The 17,877-nt window shown below is 39.5% G+C and overlaps 1 protein-coding gene across 3 annotated transcripts in view; it reads left to right on the plus strand.

The window, feature by feature from the left end:
* Positions 1-992: 992 nt before the first annotated feature.
* Positions 993-17,877, plus strand: part of GCLC (glutamate-cysteine ligase catalytic subunit) — an 80,429-nt gene continuing 63,544 nt past the window's right edge. For 2 of the 3 annotated variants that reach the window (XM_020993857.2, XM_020993858.2), the window contains exon 1: positions 993-1,598. In XM_020993857.2, the coding sequence (XP_020849516.1) occupies positions 1,449-1,598 (150 nt within the window). In that variant the 5' untranslated portion in view covers positions 993-1,448. The remainder of the gene's footprint in view (positions 1,599-17,877) is intronic. The other variant, XM_020993856.1, reaches the window with a different exon arrangement.

The raw sequence follows: 17,877 nt of genomic DNA on the forward strand, positions 1-17,877 counted from the left end.
AGGTCTCAGTATCTCTAGTCAAAGTCTCTCTGACCTTGGGCAAGTCATTTAAATACTCTTGGGGGAGTGCCTCCTGCCCCCCCCCCATTTTGAAACAGATAATATTGACTCCCGTAGCATCCATCTCTCAGGGTTGTTATGAAGACAAAATGAGTTAATGTTTGTAAACAGTTTTTCAAACCTTAAAGTAAATGTCTACCAATTATTATTATTATTATTGTAGTATATATGTTCACAATCATGTGTAGTGTGGTAGAAAGACTCCTGAACTCCAAGTTGGGTGGTGTCATATCCTGGTTTTACCACTACCTATGCAACCTTGGCTATCTATGTTCCCTCCTCTGTAAAAAACGAGGGGATAAGATGCATTAAATGGTGGAACTGAGAAATAATTTGGGGCAGCTAGAAGGCCCAGTGATTGGAGCTCCCCAAAGGCCTGAGTTCAAATCAGCCTCAGACATTTATTAGCTGGGTAACCCTGCACAAGCCACTTAACCGATGTTTGCCCCAGTTTCCTTTTCTCTAAAGTGAGGGTAATAATGCACTTGCTCCCCAGGATTGTTCAAAGGATAAAATTAGATATTTCGAAAGGGCCTGACACATAGTAGGTGCTGTATAAATGTTAGCTAGGATTATTATATCACAAAACTGAGATCCGAACTCAGGTCTCCCGACTCCATGGTGAAGCGCAATTCTCACTATACTTCATTTGCCCTCTAAACATTCTGGGATTGTTTTTAGTTTTACTCCCAGTAAATATGGATTTTCATAAATCGGGTTTGTAGAGGGAGACCTACACTTCTTTCCTGTGAGAACCCCTCCCACCCCAATCCATTCCCTAACCTCCGCTCCCTTCCTCTTTTTGAAGTCAGTTTCAGACTCCGCCCCCTCCCCTCGTCCTCCACAGGCCCCTCCCCCACGGGCTCCTCCCCTTCACCTCCTCCCTTTCCCCGACCCCGCCCTCCCGTCGCCTTTAAAACCCGGAGCCGCGGATTCTGCACGGGGCTTTCGTTCCTGCCAGGGTCGGGCACTGGGCATGCTCTGCGGCGCCGCAGGTTTTGGTCACAAGTAGGAAGCGGCTTGTGCACGACAACCGGCAAAGGGGAGAGGTTGCTGTTGCAGCCCCCGACGTCTGGACACGGGACTGCTTGGAGCGGCTGCCGCGGCTGGAGGAGGAGGTGGGCAAGGCGTAAGGAAGCCACCGAGGAAAGCTAAGGAAGAAGAGAGGCATCCTGCCCCTGAGCCTGCCCTTCTCCCTCCTTCCCGTGGGTGGCCGGACGCCGGGGTCCCATCACCTGGCCGGGAGGGGAGCCCGGGCCCGGAGAGCGGAGCGGCAGCCCCAGCGTCCAGGAGCCGCCCGGCGAGGCGTCCGCTCTGCGTCCCTGCCCTGATCGGCAGCCGCAGCCCGGGAGGAGGAGGAGGAGGCGGCGGCAGCACCGGGGGCAGCCATGGGACTTCTGTCCCAGGGCTCGCCGCTTAGCTGGGAAGAGACCAAGCGCCACGCGGACCATGTGCGGAGGCACGGGATCCTCCAGTTTCTGCATATTTACCACGCCGTCAAGGAGCGGCACAAAGACGTGCTCAAGTGGGGCGATGAGGTGAGAGCGGCCGGGAAACCTCGCGTGGGGTCCTTCTTTGGGGGCATTGACCACCCCTCTGTCTTGCTCCCGCCCCCCCCCTCCGGAGCCAGCCTCCTGCCGTCTTAAAATCTCTGCCTAGTCCAGTTCAATGCAGCAAGCATTTATTAAGCGCCTACTACATGCTTGGCACTGTGCTAGACGCGTGGTTGGGGATGGGAGGTGGGGGGGGGACACAAAGACAACAAAACCCAAACCCTGTCCTGAAGGGCACTCGGGGAGGGTGGACAGAAGTGGTCTGTGGCTCCGGGAGCTCTAGTCCTCTGGCCACTGCCACCCCGTCTACCCTTGTCCTTATCTCCTTTGTTCTGTGAAGGTGGCATCTGTTGGCTCAACTCTTCCAGGACATCTCCGAGGGTGTCACCTTGGGGCTGGGCATCCTTAGCAGGATGTCTTAGGTGAGCCCAGCCCCTCGTCTGGCCTGTAGCATTTCAGCCTTCATGAATGTTGAGCTGTGTGCCTAGGTGCAATCGCGTGTGTAATGTATGTGTGTATGTGTGTGTGTGTACATGTACAGTTCTCCCGCCTGGAGAGAGGTAGGTCTTGTATATCTTCCCTTACCGCTTATTCTGGCTGCCCTCCCAAACCACTTCTCTAGGGGAAGTCTTGAAAGGGTTAAGTCATCCCGCATAGAGTTAGGTTGCATAAGGTGGTTAACTTTTTCTGAATGTGAACCTCTGTGTCCGTAGTAAAAACCATGTCATGGGGATATGTACTTTCTTAGGGGCTGCCCCTCATTTTTCACCCACTGCATTCAAAATAAAAATAGAGACAGACACTTAGCTTGGCTGTCCTACAGCCCCAGCAGAACTCGGGGGACCAGCTAACCCCAAGAGACAACTTTGCCATTAGGTTGTCTCAAGAGTCACCTCTAAGTAAGTACAATAAAATGGAGCCTGACTGGACAATATCATATTGATGCCATGGGTGCTGCTAAGAGGCCAGGAAAGGACACTAAAGGTTATTCAGTGCCTTGAACCAATTCGTTTATTTCTGACTCATCTGCTATCTTCAATTCGATTTTGGAACAGAATGAATTCAACTCTCCATCCCAGACGCTCCTTCCTTTCTTCCTTTTTGTTAGTTTACCATATTTGTGTACTGATAAAAACCGAAGTAAAACTGACTTCAGCTTTCAAAGTAATTTTAAGACTATATGACTTGGTTTTCTGGAAAGGTGGGATATTTCCTACCTTTAATTTTTAAGGCTCATGTATAATGCTTGGAAATATCAAGTTGAATGAACTTTTCTGAGCAGACTTACTCATATGTATCTGTTAATATCAAATGTTGTACCATTTCATACTGTAATTTCACTTAATGGTACATTTGGGAACTGATTTTGCCATTCTCAGAAACTTGTTTGAGTTCATCAGTCACATAACCACAAGAAGTGAATCACTTTCCTAACAAAATAGAACTGGTTTGCCCTCCTCATGGAATTGTAAAATATCCAAGCTATGTCTTGGAGCTGCACCACTTGAAGTAAACCCTTTAGTTACTTGCTTTTTAACAATCAAATGATGAAAACTGATTTTATAGTCTGTTTGAAATGAAGCCTAGAGTCTACAAAAAACAAACAAACAAAAAAACAGCCAACAAATCTCTCTTTTGGCTTACCCTTTGGGGATTTTTTTTTAATGCTAATGTTGCCTAGCTTATATTGAAAAGGGTGGTTGGGAACTCCTGCTGCATCAATAATCTCCTATAACTACTGTTCTTGACTGAACTAAAAGATAGCCACTAGTAACCATTTGATGCCCCTACCTACCCCAGCTGGCTATGTGAAACTGGCTATTTTTGGTCAATTTGCTATGAATCTATAGCAGTTTTATTCTTAAGAAATTTCGTGTTTTTATCTATTTATTTTACTCTGAAGGAGAAGAAAAAGTATTATACTAAAGTTATTTGCTCTTATTTATGTTCCTTCTGAACTTGTGAGTGATTATTGTGGAAACACTAATCTTGTTTGTTTTGTTTTGTTTTTTTCCATTGCAAGTGGAGGGGAGTCAATGTTGGTGTAATTTGAAATACTTCTAAGAGTCTTGAAAATGAGGAATGTCAGCTATTGATGAATGTTGGAGTATAGACAATACATGCAAGCCAAACCTGCACTAAATTATAAATTTCTAAGCTTTCTCAAAAATACTCCACTCCTTTTCCCCAGTGATGCCAATTTTGGAAAAAAAAATAACAGGGTACTGCAGATGTACTAGCAAATTGTTGATTTCAGATAGTCTGTTTAGTATTGTAGTCATCAAATGGAAAAAAAACCTATTAGATTTATGATCTTTTACAAGAAATAGCTAGTCTGGCCTCTGTTGACATTATCATTCCCCTTCCTTCCCTTATCTCCCCAGGGTCTCCCCTCCCCCCAGTACTTTTTCCATTAACAAACCAATTTCCTTAGAGTGGTAAGCTTAGAAATGAACATAAATAACTTGGGGGGGGGGAAAGTCTTTGTTTTAATTTAATGGGCTTCTTTACTCATTGCCAAAACTGTAGCATTGTTTCAGTCTCTTTCAAAATGGTGTCATTTGATGGTGGACCTTCAGAACTGGAATCTAGACCAACTCCCACCCTATATATCTTATATAAGTCTTCACTCAAACAAGGGGTATTCTCTGAAGACCTGCATTTACAAGGAGCACATTGCCTATTCCATTTTTTTTTGACATCTCCAAGTTAGTAAACTTAGTTGAGATGGAATATGCCTTCAATCATTTCTCTACCCATTAGTCCTACTTCTTCTTGGAGTTGAACAGAATTAGTCCAGTTTCCTTTTTTTTTTCCCCTTAGACAACCCTTCAGGCATTGATCCTGTACTCCTTTGCATCTTTTTCCTTCCCTTCTCCTAGTTAAACATGTCTCAGTTCCTTCAGCCATTCTTTTTTTTTTTTAAGTGAGGCAATTGGAGTTAAGTGACTTTCCCAGAGTCACACAGCTAGTGAGTGTTATGTTTCTGAGGCCACATTTGAACTTGGTTCCTCCTGACTGCAGGGCCTGTGCTCTATCCATTGTACCACCTAGCTGCCCTTCCTTCAGCCTTTTTCATATGATCTGGTCTTCAGACCCTCTTATCTTCTTGGTTGCCCCCTTCTGGCCATCCTTCTTCCAGTTTGTCAATATTTATAGAGTGCAGCGACTGGAATTGTGTTGTATTTCAGATGTTTTCGTCAATGCTGTTCTGCCCGTGGGACTTTCAACTTCCCTTCTGGGCATTTTGTTATAGGGTATACCCAAAGTCCACATAAAGTTAAAAATATTCTATAGATTTTAAAAAATCTATCAACTGCAGTTATGGTAATTGATGTGGGTTTTTTAAAATGAATAAATAAGTGGATTTGTTCTTTAAAATAAATTTTCCTGAGAATATTACTATATGAAGCTAAATAGCTTTAATGATAGAAGAAAAAGTGGGTTGTATGCCAGTTAACTAAGTTAGTCGATAACAGTGTTAACAACTGTTTAACAGCCTGTTAAAAACTAAAATATACTTATCAAAACCTTGCTCTTTGAATGAACTTTGTGCAAGAATTTCTGGTGTGATCAGTGCCAAAACAGAGGATGACTTCAGAATATGTTTAATATAATTTAATATTTTCAACCGGAACATGGAATTTAGACAACCTCATAATGCATCTGTTAATTCACTTTGCTCTTACAGTCAACTACAATTTCTAAGTCCTTCTCTGCTACATCCCAATTAAGACATATTCCTTCCCTTTCCTACCCATTGTCCTGTTTGTACAGTTGAATTTTTGAAGCTCAGTGGAAGGCTTTGCATTGATTGAGGCATTGAGGGTTCTGCAGTGAATAGAGAGAAAGCTGGACCTGGAGTTAGGAGGACCTGGGTTCAAATCCCACCTCAGACACTTAGCTATTTGACCCTAGGCAAGTCACTTACCTCTGTCTGCCTTGGTTTCCTCATAATAATAGCATCTATCTCCATGCTTGTTTTGAGGATCAAATGAGATAATGATTGTTAAGAACTTTTCAAACCTTAGTGTTTATGCATATATATATATATATTATTATCCTTATTAAATTTTATTATGTTAGAATGAAATTATGTCCAGTGTTCAACACTGTCAAGACCTTCTTAGATTCTGAGTCTGTCATTCTGTGTATGAGTGATCCCACTCAAACCGTGCCATTTGCTATTTTGATAAGCATGCCAGGAAGACATTTTTTTTCCTGGTAAATCTAGACTGGAAATCTCCCATTTCCACGGTACCTAATTATTACTCTTCCTTTCAACTGTATTACATATGGCCCTTGATCTATATAATGGAAATACTTCAGTGTCTATGCATGTAGTAATTTGTTTCCATTCTATGTATCTTGTACATTTATCTCCTTGATTATAAATTGTAGGGAATGTGTCATAAGGTGAACGTAATTCTCTCTGGCTGTAGCAAGCAAGAAGGCATCACTTAGACGATTTCTGATGGAGGTAAACATTCTTAAAGTATCAGGAAGCATCCTACAATTGGAAAGAGCACTGAATTTGGAGTCAAGAAATCAGAACTCGAGCCCATCCTCAGCTGCTTACTTCCATGACCCTAGGTGTCCTCCTCTGTAAAATGAAAGAATTATGTTATCAGCCTGGATTTTTTTGTCCTGGAGCCCACAAACTTGTGGCACAAGATAGAGCTCTGGGCGTGGAATCAGGAAGGCTCATCTTCATGAGATCAAATCCAACCTCAAATACTTACTAGGTATGTGATCTAGGCTAGTCCCTTAACTTTGCCTCAGTTTCCTCATCCATAAAATGAGCTGGAGAAGGAAATGGCAAACCACTCCAGTATCTTTGCCAAGAAAACCCCAAATGGGGTCATGAAGAATCGGAAACAACTGAACGTTTTGGTAACTGTTTCAATATAATTGGCTTCCTTTGTAATCCTATGTATTTAATTTTATGCATCTTAAAGCATTATTTTAAGGAGGGGGTCCATGACACAAAGGTCTAGATTTTGTGATTATGTGCTTTGTCCAAACTGCATTTGTATTGCCAAGTTAAACAAGGAAGGCTTCCTAGATAGGTGATTTTTATGGAGAAGAGAAATATTTCAAAGGTAGCATAGAAATTGACGATATGGGCAGTAATTCAGTTTTAAAAATTTGGAGTTTAGTCATGTGCTTGATTAGGAGGAGCCGCTGTTGAGAAGGAAGGAGAAATGAGGTTGGTGAGATAAATAGAAAGAAGGCTGGTGGAGTGTTGGGGAGATAGAGGGAATCTTTGAAGGGCAGGCAGGAGGTGTTCAGTATTGATATGTTCAGCTGACTCTCCATGAGAAGACAATTTCCACTGGATTTTTTAAAAATTGTGTCTATAAGGCCATAAAGTCATAAGTAAAAATGAACATTAATATGATCAACCACTGAGGTAGAAGGGAAACCTCCTATAGCTTCACCCTTAGTATCAAGACAAAGCAGAGAATTTTAGTCTTTTGCACATGTTATAGGTGATGCTTAATTAATGTCTGATGTAACCAGGATAAATTGTTATTAAAATCTAAACTCAGTGACAATTGGTTATTAGCAACTGCTAATTTTAAAAGATGATATTCAGACAGCTTTCAACTTATAAACAGGTTATATGTTAGGGTTTTTGCCTTTTTTTTTTCTTTTGGAACTGGGGACTTATTTTCCCATAGTAACCATATTATAAATAATGGTCAGGTTCCCAGAGCAACATATAAAAGCCTTATTAACCCAGCATACTCCCCTAAAAGTTGGCAAACCTGGATATATTTCACTAAAAGAATGTAAGCTTCTTGTGGAGCACAGTCTATATTTTTTTTTTGTATGCCTGCCACCTTGCACATGGTAGTTGCTTTAAAAAAAAGTTTGTTCATATGGCCTCTTGGCCCTTTCGTTTGCTAGCCAAGTGACCTTGTACAAGTTAACTTTTGATCTTTTTCTGAAGTGGTGGTGGTGGTGGTAGTAGTGGTAGTGATAATAATAATGAAGATGATAGCACTTACTGTGTGCCAGTGCACTGTGCTAAGTGCTTTACAAATATTGTTTCATTTGAGCCTCACAACAACCTTGTAAGGTAGGTGCTATTGTTATCCGCATTTTACAGATGGGGAAACTGAGGCAAACAAAGGTTAAGTGACTTGCCCAGGGTCACACATCTAGTAAGTATCTGAGGCTAGATTTGAACTCAGGTCTTCTGACTCCAGGCCTGTTACTCTGTCCAGTATCTGCTTGCTGATGTTTTTTGAGGATAAGAAGAAATGATGTAAAGAAAACTCTGAAAATAATATCCAAATCTAAGGTATTATGGTTTGTTAACAATTATGATATTGATAATTTAACTGTTATTAACCCTCTATGGGTGGTGCATTGGGCTTATATTTGGGAAGATTTGGGTTTGAATTCTGTCTCAGATACTTAAAAAGCTATGTTAATCTGGGCAGGTCACTTAACTTTCCTCTGCCTCAGTTTTCTTATTTGTGAAATGGAGAAAATAATACCTCAGGCGGTTGTGGTATGACTCCTAATGAACACAAAAGTGCTTTGTTAAACCTTAAAATGAGATATAAATGCTTATTATTATGACACATAAGTTTCGGGGGGAGGAGGGAATATGTTTATTTTTGAAATCAGGATGTGAAAACATCCATTTTCCTCCATGTCACTTGAGAAGGATGTGACTTCTTTTCTGGCTAACTGAGGTACTATTTTAATGGAAACCTTTCTAAAATTCGTTGTCCATTGTCTTTCATTGGTGTTCATAAAGATGACTCTATTGCACTTTTACTGTACATATATATGTGTATGTGTCTACATAATATATATGTGTATATATATATGTAGCATAATTCTGCATTTTTGCTTTTGAGTTTTTCTGTCTTCATTGCTGTCAAGATGACAAGCTGCTGTTCTCACTGTTGTCATTATACTGATTTCTAACAGTTAATGTCCCCGTACTTCTCCCCTCTTTAAAAGTCCAGTTCTGAAATCACAGAATGACACACTTGAATTGGAAGGGACCAGAGAGGCAAAAAGTATTCCGTATTACGACATGCCTAGCAAGTGTTCTGGCCTGTGCTTGAAGACATCCAGTGAAAGGGAGCCACTGTCTCCACTTTTGGACAGCTCTTAATTATTAGGAAGACTTTGGTGACATCAAGCCTACATGCACCTTTACAACCTTCAGTAATTGTTCCTGGTTTTGCCCAGTAGGGCCAAACAGAACCTCCTGATTCCTTTTACATGAAAACCCTTCAAATACTGGAATTCTATTTGCCCTATATATAGCTTACTTTGCATATATTTATTTGCATGTTGGCTTCCCCATTAGATTATAATCTCCTTGAGGGCAGGGACTGTCTTTTGCCTCTTTTTGTATCCGCAGTGCTTAGGACAGTACTTGGCATATGGCAGGAGCTCAGTAAATGTTGCTTAATTTATTGATGCAGTTATCATACTATTTCCTCCTCTTCCCTCTTCTGGACCTTCTCTAATCCAGGCTTAATTCCCCTACTTCCTCATTTACAGGTTTAAGGCCCTTTACCATTCTGATCGCTCTCATCCAGATATTCTCCATGTCCTTCCTAAACTGTGGCCCTCAGCCCTGGGCAAAATACTCCAGAGCTATTCTCACAATATAATTGAATATCATCACATTGGCTGCTGTATCATAGCTTAAAGTTTACTAAAATCTCTAGATCTTCAGGCAAATTGCTTTCCTAGCTGTGTTTCTACTCTTGGTACTTAGGAAGATGACTTTTTTGAACTTAAGACCTAATTGTTGTTATTATTATTTCATTTTATTAGATTCAGCCCAGTGTCAGTAATGTTTTAGATCCTGGCTTGATCTTCCAGCCTTGTTTCTTTTCTACTTTTATCAGAATACTGCCCTACCCCTTTATCCAAATCACTAACAAAAGTGTCAAACGTTGGGCTAAGCACAGATTTCCCTGGGGCATTCCACTATAGACCTCCTTCCAAGTTGACATAGAACTATTAATAACTCTAGTGTTTAACCAACAAATACCACATCCATCTAATAGGGACTATTATTTAGACCAGTGGTATCAAACTCAAATAGAAACCTTCCATAAGGATCCCTGTGGACGGTAATATTGACTTAGAAATCCACATATTAACATTGTCAATGTTCTATTATATTATTATTTAATTTGTTATATTTCCCAGTTATATTTTAATCTGGCTTGGGAGTTTGACACCTCTGATTTAGACTGCATCTCTATACTTTTTTTTTTCCATAAAAACAGAATGAGTTACTTTGCCAAATTTTTTTGCCAAAATTTGGGTAAATCTGTGCCTTACAGAGGCTTAGTGGCATGATGTATGTAGCAATGGACTTAAGCATCAGTGAGACCTGAATTTGAATTTGAACTCAGATACTTAAAGCTAGCTGTGTAACCACCCAAGGCTAATCACTTAACCTTTGTCTGACTTGGTTTCATATATAAAACCAGGATAATGATAGTACCTTTTTCCAGGATTGTTGAAAGGATCAAATGAGATAACCCCTTTGTAAAGTGCTTTGCAAAGCTTAAAACATATAATACTGGCTATAATTTATTAATCATTTGAAAAATTTTTTTTGCTTTTTCCATCCATGGTCATTCTTTTTTTTGGCAGAGAACCTGCAATATAAAAATAGAGCAGCTCTGCCTTCTCTTTGGTATCCTTTTTGATCCTCCTCCTTCCCCTAATCTATCTCTTTTTTTTAATCTTTTTTTGTTATACTTAGCTTTTCTCACCAGCCTCAGCTGATTCCACACTTTAGCACTTCTGATAGTATTCTTAAAAAGGACTATGTATTCACCCTCTGTTTGGAAGCCTTTGCTAACATGCTTTTTTTTTTTTAATCTTAAGTTGGTTGGACAGTCTTTAGCTCCTCCATATCTTCAGACAGCTCCAGTTTATATTCATCAGAATTGTGTTCTTTTCTGTCTCCAGCATTGCTTTCTTGCATTTTCTATTCTTCCTGGGCTGATTTTTTTTGGATTTTAACCCTATCTTTTCTTCTAAACTCTTTTGACAGCTGCTCTTCCCAAATAAAAAGTACATGTGAGATTCTGCTTAGGTTTCCTTCCCTCTCTATTACAGAGTCTTAAGTGAGGTAGTCACTTTTACTTTACCAGTATGCTTCTTAACTGTAAGTGAAAATCAGATCCAGCATAGGGTTTCTTTGTCATCAACATCTGTTAAACACTTGCTGTGTGTGTTTGGTGGGACTGAAATGACCAAAAAACAACAACACCTGGGACTGTGCTAAATACTGGGAATATAAAAAACAAGGAAGAAGAAAGACAGTCCCTCAAGGTCCTTGCATTCTAATGGTGGAAGTCAGTACATTAAAGAACATGAGGGGAAGGGAGAGAGGTACCCATATAGGACCATGGTAAAGAAAGAATCCAGAAGGGTGGGAGTGATGCCCACAGAGGAATGTGGGTATAAAATATGGCTGGCCTGAGCACCTCCTTTAAAATAGAGGTGTTCCTGACTCTAGGCCTAGTCCTCTACTCACTATGCCACCTAGATGCCTATAGGAGATTACAGTGATAAAATTCCTTCTATTCCTCCTGCCTTTGATTTTTTTCCCCCCATCTAAAAGCTGTCCTGTCATGCTTTTCCTCTCTGGCTCTATTTCCTCACATGAAGATAACTTCATATATATTGCTACCCATCTTCCCCCTTTTTACCTAACCTGTTCCTTATGAATAAGATAGATTCATCCAAAGCTACATTTCAGTTTTGCATGTCAACAAAACCTATAAGGAGGTCAAATTTCTCCCCTTTGTGTTAGACCATCACACTATTTTGCTTGTTTAACAACTTTGAGTATTTGTGTATAGTTTAGTTATTTATTTTTGTTTTTCTGTTTTGTTTTGTTTTGTTTTTTTGGTTGGGCAATGGGGTTAAGTGACTTGCCCAGGGTCACATAGTAAGTGTTATGTGTCTGAGGTCACATTTGAACTCAGGTCCTCTTGAATCCAGGGCCAGTGCTCTAAGCGCTGACCCACCTAGTTATTTAATATTGGAAGGTAGTGGTTTTTGTCCACTCTCCTTTCTTAAGACTTGTTTACTATGAACTTCTGGGTGTCTGTTACTACTCTCCTTTATTCACAGCTACTGTCAATAGCAAGAGTTCTTAACCATTTTTTGTGTGTCACAGACCCCTGTGGCAATCTGAGGAGGGAAGCCTGTGGATTGATCATGCTGAACATGTTTTAAAATGATAAATATAAGCCAGCTTTCAAAGGAAACCATTTATTTTGAAATAAAGATTGTTTTTTTTTTCCATTCCAGGTTCAAGACTCTCCCCCACCTGTCCATTAACCCTTGAATCACAAGTCTACAATATCCCCGATCTCTAATATCTATCTTAAAAGACACTACTCATAATATTATTTTAGATTTATTGATTAAATGCTTACAGTAAGTATAGTAATAACTTTTCCTAGAAAAGCTCCAAATTAAAATTTATGTAATTATAAAATACAAAATTATATTCTACCCATAATTATTAAAACTCCAAATATAAAATTATAAGATAATCCTAAGTATTTTATGTGGGACATTCTATAAGAATTAAAAGTAGTAATTCCAGCAAGACCTCCATATGCTTATATTATCTGCAAGATTGCATATTAAATTTCTTTGTTGAATATAAATAATATTTTACTGAAATAAGTTATTGCTGGGAAGATGCTTAACAAATACAGTGGTTGTATATAAACTTAATTTCACTGTTGGACATTTTTTTTGAATGAAGTTTTACAATATTTGGCTTAACACCAAACACAGTCTTAAATCTGGTTCTGCATTGAGTTTATCTCTGTATCTTGATTTAAAGCAAGAATAAAGTGAAAATGCTCGCCCACGCAAATATGTTTTGTAAAGTGGTAGGAGAGTTTTACAGGTTCTCTTCCTGAGATGTGAAAGAATTTCTTAAGATGTAATGTTCTTCTCTTTGTCAGCTAGCATATCAGCTATACTCTTATAGAAACTGCTGAATGAATGACTGGTGTTGCCAACCAGTTCACTTGAAAATCTGCCAGGTAGAAGAATAATAACATAAGCAGAGGGTTAAGTTTAAATCAGAAAACAGATTTAATACTGCAATGAGAAGCAATATAACGTTTGTTTCTCCAGAATGTTTGTGATGGTATTAGGATGGCTTTTAATGTGCATTCCTCAAATTGCCTGACATTTGTGTTGCTAGAATACAAAGGTTCATAGCATCTTGATTATGTGGTTATACAAGTGATGAGGTATTATTACAGGTAATGGGAGAGCAAGGAAACCACTCTGGCACAGGGTACAGAACACAAATGAGGATTCCGCCTAAATGCTCTAAGAAATAAGCCTTTTTTAGCTTGTGATATCTTATTCCTTGAAATATAATTTCAATATGTGAAAATATTGACTATGCCTCTATTATGAAGGACCAGATTATGAGGGGCTTTAAGTGCTAAACAGAGGATTTTATATTTTAGTGGCAATAAAGGGAAATATATAGAAGCTTCTTGAGCGAAGAATTACACATGTGGTCAAGCCTGTGGCTTAGGACTGCACGGAATAATCTTATTTCATAAAAGTGAAATTAAAATGTATCTTTAGAAATTCAGACATATCATTGGTGACCGTTAGACATTAATGAAAGCACTAAAAGACTCATCTGATTTCGTTGAAATTGACAGAATTATTAGCAAGGTGTCAAAGGCATTTCTGTTTACTCCGTGCAGGTTTGATTATGCAAGTTGTTCGTAAATGCCCTTATTGGCATTGTTCCTGAGGATTTGACTTCTCTAACATATAAAACCTTGATGTAGGAAGTTGAGGTTGGTAGCAGTCCTAAGTGTTATGTTAGACATCGTAAATACCCTGTATAATTCTGTGTACCTAGCTCAGGATTAATGGAATTCATGAGCAGAAAGACTTGGGACTATGAAAAGTTACAGAATATCATAGTCTAGCCTAATGGCAGAGGGCTCACTGTTTATTAATAAATAGTTGTTCAGAAGTTGTGAAAGTTCTGACAAAGAAAAGTGAAGACAAAACGCCAGCTTACATTTTTGTAACACTTTGTGGTTTACAAAGGAACTTTTCTCAGAACAGCCTTTTGACATGGATGAAATATTATCCCCATTTTGCAACTGAGGATAATAATCAGAGAGATTAAGTCACTTGCTAAAGTTTACCTTGATAATAAGTAGCCAGGAGTGCCAGGATTTAAACCTGGATTTTCACATGTTCTTACCACCTCTGTTAGAGGAATTTAATTTTTTGGCAAATGAATCCCTCTGCTGATATATTAGAACACCCAGTGGACAATCAGATCAAGTTGACAAGTATTTATTAATCACTTACTTTGTGCTGACTGTTGGGGACACAGAAAGGTGGGAGGGGAGACCCTAGTTCCTGCTGTCACGAGGTACATCTCCTCTCAAATGTTTTTATTAATATCTTGTTTTGTTTTGTTTTGGTTTTTTGTTTAGGCAGTGGGGTTGAGTGACTTGCCCAGGGTCACACAGCTACTGTTATGTGCCTAAGGTCAGATTTGAACTCAGGTCCTCCTGGTGCTCTATCTACTGCACCATCTAGCTGCCCCTCAAATGTTTTTAAGTTGCCATCCCCACCTTTTTTTAAAGGTGGAAGTCATTGGATAAAATAGTATTCATTTGAACAAAATTGTCATGACAGCCCCAGCTTTTATATAGTGTATCCCTTGGTTTAAGGAAGGGGTTTCTATCAGATTGACCAAATGCTACATGTGGAACTTTCCAAACTGTTTAACACAAACATGCTGTGATCACAGAGATTATGTAGCCTTCCGGAGTGCCACCCAAAGAAAGAGGAGACCTGGTGTGCACCTTCTGAGCAAGGAAGAGAATAGGCCTAAAAATTACCTGATTGTGAAATTCTTTTTCTAAGAAGCACTTAATCTAGCAATACCTCCATTACTCTGGGTGCCATTTATCTGGCCACACAATTGGGAAACATAACAAAGGAAACAAAATGTCATGAGCAAAGGAAGATGTCACAAAGTCCATGCCCTGGAAACTCATTTACTTGAGTCATAGGGGAGAATTCTTTTAGGTTCTTATCAAACCTGTTTATTCTTCTTTCCCACAGTTCTAACCAGCTTTATTAGTGGGTTCATTAAAACCTCAGCAAATTAAGGGAGAGAGTACAGCACAACCCCATAGGGCTGGTACTGGGGTGTGGCAGAACAGGAAAAGGAGCTGGGCTCTGCAAGAGGCAGATCTTGCAGCCCTAAGAAGAGGCATCTCAGTTTTCACCAGCAAAGGAAGAAACAGAACTCTGAGGAGTCTTGGAAAGAACCTCAGAGTCCATCCAATTTCATCTATATCTCTTTCCCCCCAAATGGCCATCCAGATGTCACTGGAAGACCTAGGGGTGAAAGGACCTCACTACTTTCTGAGGCAGTTCATTCCACTTTTAGAGGAAAACTGTAATCCATAGGTTTTCTCTTAGACTTCAGCCCCAACCTACCTTATTTTTGGCCTTTATCTTAGGAAAGGAGATTCCAGGACACTTATGGATATATTTCACTTTCAAATCAGTTTATTTACAAAAGCCAAATAAATACCCTGTAATTGAAAAAGGAAAAGAGGTTTTGTTGTAGTAAATACCTTGGTTCTTCTGAGCCCTCTGCACCAGACGTTTAAATAGCTAAAGTTTTTAGAGAGAATTGCATGAACCGCTCTCCCCCCCCTTTAAAAAAATTCTAACTGCTGTGGTTGAAAATCTACATCCACTTATTGTTGCTAGCTCTGCCCTTCAGGAACAAAACAGAACAAAGCTAATTAATCTCTGTTTTGTACCTGTCAGTCTTCCAAATAGTAGAAGACTATAACCTTTGTCTTATCAGTCAGTAAACCTTTAATAAACATCTCTTATGTACCAGGCACTATGCTAACCTCTAGGGATACAAAAGCAGGCAAAGACAGCCTCTGCCATCAATGATTTTACCATCTAACATGCAAATAAATATATACAGAGCAAGCTGTATACAGGATAAGTAGGAAATAATTAACAGAGGGAAGGCACTAGAATTAGATGGATTGGAGAAGACTTCCTATAGAAGTTGGGAGTTTGGCCTTAAAGGAAGCCAGGAAAGTCGGTAGGAGAAGCTGAGGGAGGGAAAGCTTTCTGTGCGTGAGGGACAGCCAGAGAAAATGCCAAGAGATGACTGTCTTGTTCATGGAACAGCCAGGAGTCCCAAGACATTGGACTCCCTGCCTTCTCTAAGCATATCCTTACTTCCTTCAGACCATCCTTGCATTGTCTTTTTCCCAGTTTCCTCACCAAAACAGATATAATTAGAAGATGATAGTAGTGTAGTCTTATATCATAGAGGATAAACCACCCTACACATATCCAAAGCAAAGCTGCAAAAGGCTTTATCACAGTATAATGACTGATGGCATAATCGTGACCTGGGTTTTTTTTTTGTTTGGTTTTTTTGTAGTTGGGAAAGTGGAATATTTTTTAGAAAGATTTCCAAATGTACCAGTTAGAATTTTAAAAAACAAAACAAAACACCTCCCTAAAAAATTCAGTTAACCAGAATGTCCCATGCTGAGGGCTCATGCTAGCTAAGAGTGTTTACTACAACATAAACCTCACCTTTGGTTTACAGGCTTTCTATCTTTGCCAAATTTATTTGGCAGAATACAAAGTGAAACTTAATAAGGGTTGCCCTGGAACCTCCTTTCCTGGCGTTGTCGGCGGAGAAAAAGATGGATGAGGTTGGTGGTAATCTGTTATATGAACATGATCACCATATTTGCAGTCCCAGAGGACCAAGAGAACCATGCATATTCTGTATGTTGTATTGAGTTTATTATATTGTAACATTTTAATACAGGAACTGAAGTTTTAGGACAGCTGGACTTTGCACATAAGAAAGCTTATTGATTAATAGCTGTGATGTTAATAAAGAGCTTGAATTTTTCCCCCTCCTTATTTATCTTAAAAAACAAAAACAAACTCTTTGTAAACCTTGACCATCATGTTCTTAGTCATTTCTATCGTTCTTTATAAGAGTAAACCATAAGATTCAAAGGGGTCTAAAGGAGTCATCTGAGGGCCTTTGGTCCCGTTCTTTGGATTCCAAACACTGGATTTGTGAAAGGAGGTAGGAAGGAGGGAAGGTCCTTTAAAATCTAATCTGCTTCCCAATGGAATCATATGTATATGTATTAGATAGCAAACTTTTCAGACAGCTTTAGTCAATCTTAACTCATCTCTCTTCCCATTAACACTATGATTAGCCTCCCTTATCCTTTTGACCTCTAGCAACTTCACCCCATTTGAACATAGCTGCGAGCCAGCAAGAATTCATAAAAGGTCTTAGCAGACAAACCAGATGTTTCAAAGTTCATGGTCTTATTCATAAGAGAAGCACTCATTAGACTTGCCCATAGTAATAGTGGTATAGTCTCAGATTGAGGGCCTGAGGGGTTATCTCTGATTTCTGAATCCATGACAAATTAGAAGGAACAATTAGGGATCAGTCAAAAGAAACTCATCAAGGTTATAAGAAGCAGGCATAAAGCTTGCACGCATCTAAAAAATTGGGGTCGTTTAATGTTGTTGTTCCATTCTTTTGGTTGTGTACGACTTTTCCTGTCCCCATTTGGGTTTTTTGGTGGTGGTGGTGGTGTTTTTGGCAAAGATACTAGAGTGGTTTGCCCAGGGTCATAGAGTAAGTGTCTTCAATCTTCCTGACTTCAGGCCTGGTATGCTACCCACCGTGCCACCTAGCTGCCTCACTCATTTAATGGAAGGGTAGTCAACCATAAACAACTCAGTAAGTCCTGAGGATATTTCTGTATTGCATATTCATATTTGAAGTTTGTAATGAATACGTCATTAAAAAGAAATTAAGTTGTATTCTGAAAATATTGCTTAAGATGGGGAAGCGATTTAACTCATTTTTGAAAGGCTTCCTCTGAAGTAGGTTTTTTTTTGTTTTGTTTTTTTTGTGTTGAGGCTTCAGGAGGAGATACATTTTAGTTACTTAGAAAATTTACTTAACTACTGTGTGGGATAGCGACCCCAACCTAAATTAAACTCAGAGACTTCTCGAAGTGGAAAGCAAAGGTTACCTTGTCTGCTCCTCCAATACACGTGGAGAGGGAGAGAGAGACCGCCTAACAGGGGCTGCCTTATAAAAGCAAATCTCCGCCCACCATGAAAACAAGTCTCCACCCACCAC

The sequence above is a fragment of the Phascolarctos cinereus genome, unplaced genomic scaffold, assembly GCF_003287225.1.
Source record: "Phascolarctos cinereus isolate Bilbo 61053 unplaced genomic scaffold, phaCin_HiC Scaffold_5;HRSCAF=322, whole genome shotgun sequence".
In the NCBI taxonomy this organism is placed as follows: Eukaryota; Metazoa; Chordata; class Mammalia; order Diprotodontia; family Phascolarctidae; genus Phascolarctos; species Phascolarctos cinereus.